This window comes from Podarcis cretensis, assembly GCF_951804945.1.
Source record: "Podarcis cretensis genome assembly, chromosome: 5".
NCBI lineage: Eukaryota > Metazoa > Chordata > Lepidosauria > Squamata > Lacertidae > Podarcis > Podarcis cretensis.
Genome location: NC_137174.1, coordinates 84784835 through 84795244, shown reverse-complemented (window position 1 = coordinate 84795244; position 10410 = coordinate 84784835). Strand labels below are relative to the sequence as shown.

The 10410-nt window shown below is 40.6% G+C and overlaps 1 protein-coding gene across 1 annotated transcript in view; it reads left to right on the top strand.

The window, feature by feature from the left end:
* Window positions 1-2416: 2416 nt before the first annotated feature.
* BCHE (butyrylcholinesterase) overlaps window positions 2417-10410 on the top strand; it is a 48015-nt gene continuing 40021 nt past the window's right edge. The window contains exons 1-2 of the mRNA XM_079977975.1: window positions 2417-2545; window positions 7987-9499. Coding sequence (XP_079834101.1) covers window positions 7992-9499 — 1508 coding nt within the window. The 5' untranslated portion in view covers window positions 2417-2545; window positions 7987-7991. The remainder of the gene's footprint in view (window positions 2546-7986; window positions 9500-10410) is intronic.

Genomic DNA, 10410 nt, shown 5'->3' with positions numbered 1-10410 from the left:
CACTACTGGGCTCAAAGGAATAAGTAATAATCACAACAATAATTGCAACTTAGTCCCCACTGTGGGTTCCAATCTCCCTTCCCAAGCATTTACATTTACTACTTTATTCAGGTAAAACGTTATCTGCAGAATCATTTGCATTCATGGGAGCATGGAAGTGTTAAACTACTCATTGGAGAGTTTTTAAATGCACTAAAGATACACTCAGAGCAGCAAACAAAATATAAAGACTCAGCTAGAGGCTGAAAAAGTGTTTTAAGTGCAAACTTTTCACTTCTTCACAGCACTGGCATAATTTTGTACAAACTAGGAGCTAAAGAGAGAGAAAAAGGACGGATCTAAAAAGAAAACCTTGTCAACAGCTTTGAGTAAACCCAATTAAACTGTCCTCACCTTGACCAATTAAAGTGACAGAAGCAGGAGCACAGGCTGTTTTAACAAGAAAGGAGGAAATGCTTTTTAAAAATCTATGCTGCGTTCACACAATGATGTCACTCCAACAATGTCAGATTCATGCAAATTAAAAAGGTCCAGAATGTTGACACATTTGTTCCAAGATGGCACAGTATTTTTTGGACTGTACCGTTCTTCCTCCCTGACATTCATCCTCCTGACTTGAATTCACAAATTTAAATTCAGATTGAGAGTAGTCCTCCCGCACACAGAGTGTGAAGAGAAACAGACATTCATTTAAGCCAGAAGACTGTTTTATAGGGTGCAAGTTGAACAGCTGCTGAAAGCTGCATCCAATCAAATGCTTTCCTGTCTTTCTGCCTCCATCTCCTCCAATCTGCAAACACGCCCCCCTCTCTCACACACAAACATGATGTCACAGCTGGCAACACCAGGCAAGCCAGCATCTTCTTTCTTTGTTTTCAAGAAGAGGTTGGGTGGCCATCGCTCTTGCTTTAGCTGAGATTCCTGCATTGTAGAGGGTTAGACAAGATGACCTTGGTTGTCTTTTCCAGCTCTACAATTCTATGGTTCTATGAGTTTAAGGATCAACTCCATGTGTGCACAGATACAAAGATGGCACACTCAATGACTGTAACACGTGAACACGCTTTGTAGTAGAATTGTATTTTATGCTGTTTTAATGTTTTATGATGCCTTGTATGCCTTTCATGCTTTTGTATGCTGCCTTACACTTTTTACACATACAAAAAAGGCACATATAAGTGGCTTAAAAATAAATAAATAAATTTATACCCCGCCCTCCCCAGCCAGAGCCAGGCTCAGGGCGGTAACACCAGTAAAATTACAGTAAAAACATAATGGGATGGGGGGGGACAATTTAAAATACAGGTTAAAATGCAATTTTAAATGCAGCCTCATTTTAAAAGTAGCCCATAGATTAAAACCATAAGGGGAGGGAAACATAAGGGTCAAACTGAGTCCAAACCAAAGGCCAGGCAGAGCAGATCTGTCTTGCAGGCCCTGCGGAAAGATGTCAAGTCCCGCAGGGCTCCAGTCTCTTGTGATAGAGCGTTCCAGCAAGTTGGGGCCAGTACTGAAAAGGCCCTTGCCCTAGTTGAGACCAATCTAACCATTCCTGAAAAGTGCATTCCTGAAAAGCATTTGGGTAGGGTCTGCTCCACGAACGAGCAAATTGCCTTTGGCAGGTCGCAGGAAATTTCAGTATTAGTAGCGGTGATGAACAACAGCAGTACCGAAATTGGCACTAGGTGGCTTGCAGCTCCCTTTTTAATTCCTCACAATTCCCCCTACATAATGTTGCTTCTGGGCATTGTGGGGGATTTTCATGATAGCCTCCATACCCGAGAGATGGGGGGGGCATTGGGGGGAGAAATCTAAATAAGTGTCTGCTAGGTGGTCCAGATGTCAGGTGGCACACCTGGGATATTATGTATTATCTTTAGCTTGTTTGACTTTGTTGTAAGCCATCCCGGGGCTTCTATGAAGAGCAGTATAAAAATCATCTAAAACAAAACAAAACTGGAGTGTGTTTCATTTTGAATTTAATTTAAATTTATTTATCTTCTGCATTATTATTGTCTCTCTCTTCCTCCCACACACCCCATACTAGTGATGGTGCCAAGCAAAGTCTCAAATCCCACCAACCAGCTGAAGACCAATCATATGAGAACAATGATTCCTCTAGACCTGCGTGTGAATGTTACTAAACATGGAAAAATGCATGGAAAAAGCTGCATTGTTTTTATACTTTGTACTTCCAATGGACTGGCTTTTCTAAATATGCATGCACTTCCTTCATTTCCCCGTCCCTGATGAAATCCTGAAAATTGGAATGCTCTGATTCCCTACTTGACTTAACTGCAAAGCCTTTCAACAATGATGGCATTCTCCTTTGAGCAGATGTCAGATATTAAGACCGCCTGCTTTCAGATCAAATTGCTGTTGCCAAGTCTCGCGAGCTTTCTCTTAAACAGTTCATTATAATGTCAGCACAGTCCAATTTGCAAGCATTAAAGAAGCAGCTGAACACTGCCTTTTGCTGAAGTATTAAAGATCTTGGATCTTAAAAAAACACACATACTTTGGCATCTCTGTAATACGAAACGGGGTAAGAGATTCTCTATTTACGTTGATCTCTATCAGCATAAGTTATAGTTAAGCTCGATTTGTATGGGAATTGCAGTCTACTAAAACGTTATGCTCTGTCCATTTGTTGCTCTGCTGGGAATACAAAGTCTATTCTGCAAATGGAACTGATGGAACAAATAAGCAGGCATGTGTATCGAACCATAGTATTATTCAATGGATTCTGGGCTAAGTAAATTAAACTGAACTAAAAAAAATCATTTATTAATTCAACTATCTGCTGAATTTAAATAGAGATTACACAGCCTTGTGTATAGATTTCTTGGTTGGCTAAAGATTTGCAAGGAGAGGAAACAATCATTGAAATAAATTGTATTGCTTCACTGAATGAGAATACCGAAGTCTGTTCTGTTGAACTTTCATGGATAAAGACTAATGGAAAAAAACTTTAAAAAGAAAAGAAAAGTAGATGCATCTACCAATGTATCTACATTTGGATGACAGCCTAAAAGAATCTTCTGACTTCTTTTGTTCTGGAATTAATAAAGTGAGTTTTATTTTCTTCAGTCTGTTTCACGTTAACCTAAGCACAGGATCAAATATTTCATACCAAACAATGGCAGTTTAACTTTTAGTTGAGAGTTGGCTTTTGGAAAATATTTGAAAGGCAACTTTATACCTGCTCTTGAGTTCTTTGCTCCATCATGCAGGAAGAAATAAGTCAGCACAAGCTGTTATAGGGATAATTGTGACATGCACAACATTATATGTGGTTCCAGTGTGCATATTTAATAGCTGACACTTGGCTGCAAGCCAGTACATTGTTTTATGTACTTGCATCATGTGGAAATTAATTGGACTAAAGTATATTTAACTGTGTCCTAAAATACCATTAGGACGCAGCTTCCTTCGCCTTTACTTGGGAATAAGGATGGATAAATCTTTTAGTTTTGATTTCTTTCAATTTCTTATTTTTCCAATCTTAAACTCAGCTCTTCACATTTCCACATCATGAAAACTCTTCAGCATTTTCTGCATGCTGTATACATGTTTGCAAGCAATTTCCCCTAATATAATGCATTTTTATGTTATTTTCATTGACACACACATTTTATGCCCATTTCACTAGTATATACCCTTTTGTATCCAATGCTTGCTTGGTGAAATGTGTTGCAAAATTCGGAGAAGTGCGAATTTTGAATGACACCTGTGGTTTTAGGAATTGCAAATTCAGCAGAATTTGAACTGAATTGTGTTGCTTCTTTGTGCCTACTTGAGAGGAAACCCATTGACTTCAATGGTTTTTCCTTGTTGGCATGGGATTTGCAATCACTGACTAATGCAAAAAGGAAAAGGAAAAAGAATTACAATTTGCTGTGGCCTATTCAATTTGATGGCAAAATTGTTAATAAAAACTTGTCTGCTTGATCAGTTCTCACCATTTGCAGAAATCATTGCCTTCGATTCTTCAGAGAACTATTTGGAAGTTGCGTAACTGTTAGGCTGTTAATTGCCCATTATCACCATCCATTTGCATTCCCACAGGGACATTGAAATGTGTATTGAGGTGTGTGCAATGTGTGCAATCACAAAACACTGCTTTACTTAGTTTTAACAGGATCATGTCCACTTTGTGAAAAGAAGTACAGTGGTACCTTGGGTTAAGTACTTAATTTGTTCTGGAGGTGCGTACTTAACCTGAAACTGTTCTTAACCTGAAGCACCACTTTAGCTAATGGGGCCTCCTGCTGCCGCTGTGCCGCCGGAACCTGATTTCTGTTCTTATCCTGAAGCAAAGTTCTTAACCTGAAGCACTATTTCTGGGCTAGCGGAGTGTGTAACCTGAAGCGTATGTAACCTGAAGCATATGTAACCCGAGGTACCACTGTATGTGTGAAGGGGTGAGTTGCCCTGATATATTGTTGCTTTCTTTTTTTAATCAGCTATATATTATTTGCCACAGGAAGACTGGAAGAAGTCAAGGTGAAACAGCCTGCAAATCATAGGCATGTTTTGCTAGGAAATAAATAGGATTGAACTGGATAGGTTTGACTTTTGAGTAAATGTGCATTGGATACAGTGCAAAGTTCTCCATACCCACCTCTCACAATCTCTTTTCCTCCTTTTCTGATTCTTCACTTTTTTATCTGCTTATCTTCCTCAGAAGACAGTCTCCACAGTGCTCACTTGTATTTGTACTGTTGATAATTAACTTGCAAATCAATTCTTGAATCAAATTGCCTGTTGTACCTTCTGCAGTTTGAAACCAAAGCCCAACCTTTAAACCGGGTAATCTTGTTCATTTTACACCTATCTCCCCCTCCTAAACTGAAACCCAGGCTCTCTCTCTACGCATACACACACACACACACACAGAGAGAGAGAGAGAGAGAGAGAGAGAAAGAGAGAGAGAGAGAGAGAGGGCAGGCAAGATTCTTTATAGATTTTTGATGATTCTTCCACGTTAATTCAACATTCTGGAAGTAAAGGAAGTCCTGTTGAATTCCATGGAGCTTACTCCCAAACAAGTAGGGTTAGGACTGCAGCCTCACTGAAGAAGCTGGTCGGGTGTAGGCAGGCAAGCTGAAATCTGATACGCTTAGGAATCAGCTTGCTTTCTTCTCAAGTCATAAAAAGCCCCATCAGTCACTCAGTCTTTTGCCAACTATGTTGAAAAGGCTGAGAGCCACCTACTTCTCTCCCTCATATGCACATTGTAATTTCTTAAAAGTACCCATTTGTAAACAGAAAGGCAAGAAACAGAATTTCACCAACATAGCCACTTTACTACTGTGTGTGTGTGTGTGTGTGTGTGTGTGTGTGTGTGATCCTACCCCTGCTTCCTCCTCTGAGTCATTTGCAGTACAACAAAATAATATATTTCACCATTATTTCCCCCACTTAGGAATGGAAAGTATTTGTGTTTTCTGCCTTGATGCTAAACACATTTACTTGGGAATGAGCTCCAATCTGTTGTAGAAAGGGACAGTGTATTTATTTATTTATCTATTTATTTATTTATTTATTTATTTATTTATTTATTTATTTAATAAAATAAGTGCCTTTAACCAAGCACATGCCTGGCCACCCGTGCTCTGATCAAAACGTTCCTGTGGGTATATCATGCCATGCCCATTGACTTCTGTGCTCCTGTGTGTATGTGATACTGTACCCATTGACTTCTATGTCACTACTTTTGTCTTTTAAAAATAATTTTTATTGGTTTTAAAACAACCGTGAATACAATAACCATTAAACACTTAGCCAGCAGTGCAGCCAATGGTGTTTGTTTTATCCATCATCTCTAGACATACACTTACATATTCAACAATCAAACATATTACTGAACGTAACATCTCCAAGAAGATCTTGATTTTGGTCACTTCTGTGAACACACCATCTATCTAAATCACCACGTGGATGTGTTCTAAATCATGTTTCGTGTCATTAGAAGGACTTGTAAATGACAACTGGCACTTGAGTTTTCTTATCTCCTTCTCTGCCCCAATCCATTTCCCTTTTGTGTCAGGTATCTTCAAATGTAAGCCTGAGAATAGAGACGGTCATATTTTCATTGATATGTAAACTGCTCTGTGGGCCTTTTTTTGGTGGAATGTGGTGATGGCATGTTGAAGTCAATGGGCATAGCAGGACACTCTCAGTAACACTGAAGGCAAAGGGAATAGCATGACCCACCTAGAGGAACAAAGAAGTGAATGAACATCTTTCCCAGCCAACTGATGCATATATTCATGAAAATATCATGCACACAGGGCTGTGGATCTCCATGTAAAACCTTGTGCAAGCATTCTGCATGCAAGCCCAGTGTCATCGCCAAACACCTGGCAAGCACAAAGTTCACAGGTGTGCAGTTTCCTGTAAGATCTTAGGTGAGCAAAGTTTAAGGATAGATTAATGCTCCTTTATCATGCTCTACAGTTCTTTATGAACCACCCCAAGAGGCTTTACATAAAGTCTACTATTACTTTAAATCCTTTCCTTCAGTATTCGGCTTTTTATTTGCTCTCACATTCGACTGAATCTGTGAAATATTGTCTCTGATAATCCCCCTCTCCTTCTGTTCCTTTGATGCTCTCGCATACTTAGGAAGCACTTCAAGCAAAAATGTTCCTATTTTCCACTCTCAGCTTTCAACTATAAGCAGACAGCCAGCAAAATGGCCCTCAATGAGCCACACAGCTGTATTTTGCACAGAAATTAACTCTGCTCCTTTTAAGGATAGAAGTACTACTCAATAACCTAGAACAGACTGTTTACAATGACAGTAATAAGGACACAGAATTCTTTCCTTTCCCCCATATCTTTTCACCCTCCTCAAGGAGAAATTACTCACAACGCCCAAGTTACTGCAATATCATTTTGGAGGTTTTTTTTTTTTTTTTTACTAAGGTCAATATCAAGGCCTGAATCTCAAACATAACTCCTGAAAGAAAACTCGATATGAAAGAAAGCGCAGTCGTTAGTGGCGTGATGAATAAACACACACAAAGTTTCCAGGAAAGAGTTTGGTGTAAAAATATGACTTGGCATAAGATAGGATATTTTGCTCTCCATGAAATGCCTCAAAATGGTGTCAACCTAATTCTTTTAGATCCTGTGAAGTAACAAAATGGTTCAGTCAGTAGGTCCCTCTGCATTCTTTTGTCTGAATCAAGTTGGGGAGAAACAAGAAAGTACTTCCTCATACAGCACACAGCTAAACTATGGAACTCATTCCCACAGGAGGCAGTGATGACCATGTAACCTTCCTCTTCCATAGTCTCTGTATTGTCCTTGTAGACCTCATCAGGGTGGGCAAAACTAGAATTAGTTTGCTCTGCCTGTCTGTCTGAAGCTTCAACTAGTGTTGGTCTGCCTTACCAGTCTCAATGGGCACTAGCCACCCTTGGGGAAAGCACTCCTGGTGAATTTGACTAGAAATGGGAGAAGCAGACTATAAGTGAAAATAGTTGGTTCATTAAGCTGGAAGGGATATCAAGTGTTACATGCCCTACCAATGCAGGAAACCCACTATGACAGAACCCCTGATATGTGGTCATTCAGGGAGGATGAGGATAGCTGTAGTAGAACATCTACCTTGCATGCACAGGGTCCCAAATTCAATCACCACCACCATCTCTAGGTAGGATTGTGCTAGACAGACCAACATCCTGACTCTGCTGTGTACAACAACTTCCTGTGGTCTTATGATGAGGACAATGCTTTTCATTTTTCTCCACTCCTGTTTGGCTAAATTTGTAATTCAAAGCACTAGGAGAGCTTGGTCTTAGGTACTCAAGTTAGCTACTGTGTAAGGCTCATTTCTTGGTCTCCCCAGGGTATGCCTACTATTTTGTGATTTTTTAATGCTTTAAGGCTATAGCACATTTCTTTTTTTCTGAATGCAGTCACCTCTTGCATTGCTGCACTGAAAACATACCCACCCACCCCATTTCATTTCAGGAAACATGATATACCCTAATGGAGCATGCACTCTCATGTGGCTTCTTGTGCTGTACATGTTTGTCAAGAAGGTGGTCCCTCAAGATGACACCGTCGTTGCTACTAAGAGTGGAAGAGTCAAAGGGTTGACTTTGCCTGTGCTTGGTGGAACAGTTTCAGCCTTCCTTGGGATTCCTTATGGAGCTCCACCTGTTGGGCGACTTCGCTTCAAAAAGCCGCAGCCTCGGGAAGAATGGGGAGGGGTCTGGAATGCCACCAAGTATGCAAACTCTTGCTATCAGAACATAGACAATACTTTCCCTGGGTTTTCAGGATCCGAGATGTGGAACCCCAACACAAACCTCAGTGAAGATTGCCTCTACCTCAATGTGTGGGTTCCTTCACCCAAGCCTAAAAATGCAACTGTCATGGTATGGATCTATGGTGGAGGCTTCCAGACTGGGACCTCCTCATTGAATGTCTATGATGGCAGATTTCTAGCCCGTGTTGAGAGAGTCATTGTTGTTTCAATGAATTATAGGTTAGGAGCATTGGGATTCTTGGCTTTGCCAGGGAACGAAGATGCTCCAGGAAATGCAGGGTTGTTTGATCAACGACTGGCACTTCAGTGGGTCCAAGACAACATAGCAGCTTTTGGTGGCAACCCTAAAAGTGTGACATTGTTTGGAGAGAGTGCTGGAGCAGGAGGTGTCAGCTACCATCTCCTTTCTCCACAAAGCCATCCTCTCTTCACTAGGGCAATCCTGCAAAGTGGTGCTGGAAATGCCCCTTGGGGTGCACTTCTACCCTCTGAAGCAACACGGAGAACTCTAGCTCTAGCTAAACTCCTCCACTGTACGAGTAGCAACGAAACAGAGATCATTATTTGTCTTCAGAGCAAAGATCCCCAGGATATACTTGCCAATGAAGTGTCTGTTTTACCATACAGGGCTCTTTTAGAGCTGTACTTCACTCCAGTAGTTGATGGCCATTTTCTTGCTGATCTTCCTGGAACCTTGTTGAAGAATGGGAATTTTAAACAAACACAGATCTTGTTGGGGGTGAACAAAGATGAAGGTACGGCTTTCCTTGTGTACGGAGCACCTGGCTTCAGCAAAGATAACAACAGCCTTATCAATGAAGCAGAATTCCGGGCAGGCTTGGCACTATCCTTCCCAGAAACAAGTGAAGTGGGACTGGAATCTATTGCTTTTCACTATACGGACTGGGAGGAAGAGCAGATCCCTTTCAATTACCGTGATGCTATGGATGATATCGTTGGAGATTACAATTTCATATGTCCTACCGTGGAGTTTGTAAAACATTTTGTCGAGGCACAGAACAATGCTTTCTTATACTTCTTTGAGCACCGATCTTCAAAACTACCTTGGCCAGAGTGGATGGGAGTACCACATGGCTATGAAATAGAATTTGTATTTGGACTACCTCTAGAGAGAAGAGCTAATTACACCAAAGCGGAGGAAACTCTGAGTAGGTCTATTCTGAAGTACTGGGCAAGTTTTGCAAAAACTGGGTAAGTTGTGGGTGTGGAGGTGTGGGTGTTTGGGGAAAAATATGTTTATGTTTACAGCTTAGTCTCTTTCCAAGTTATTCGTCCTACAAAAATTCAGAATAACTCCATGCTGTAGAGTATTATTTCGGTGCTCGCTTGCAGAAGTGGGGGGGGGGGCTAATCTCTGAATCCTATTATTCCTTCTCCTTTCCCACTATTAATATGGTGGCAGTGCAGTGATGGTGGAACAAAAACTCTAGCAAAAAATAAAGTGCCAGTAGACAGTATGTAATGAAAAAAGATGATGCTAAAAAGAACTTGAGGAGCACATCCTTAAGAACATTAAGAGCAACAACAAGAAGTTATTTAAATGCATTAGCAACAAGAGACCATCTAGGGAGGTGATTAGGCCCTCAGATGACAAGGGATCCAAAGGTGTGCCAAAAGAGGATAAGGAGATTACAGAGAAGTTGAATGAATTATTTGTATCTGTCTTCATAGCAGAATATAAAAGGCAGATCCCAGTGCATGAAAGTGGAGTCCTCCAAGGATTGGTATTGGGATCCATGATTTTTAACTTATTCATAAAGGATCTAGAGTTAGAGGTGAACAATGAAGTGGCCAGGTGTACTGATCATACTGAATTGTTCAGGGTCATTTAGTAGTGGAGCAGGAGAAGGAGGATACAGGTTGTGGCAGAAGTAGTAGAGAATACTGGTAGTTGGAGCAGCATTTAATAACAATATGATTGGTTATGCACATTCACAAAGGATGCAAGGAAGTGTTCATTGCCTCTCAAGGCAAGATGTCTCCTATTATTTCCAGAAGCTGGCAGTATCAGATGTGTTTATAACAAGACAGGATATGGTTTCAGTGTTCTTGATCATTTGTTGCTTTACCTTACAAGAGAACGGAACCTTATTTCATCACAG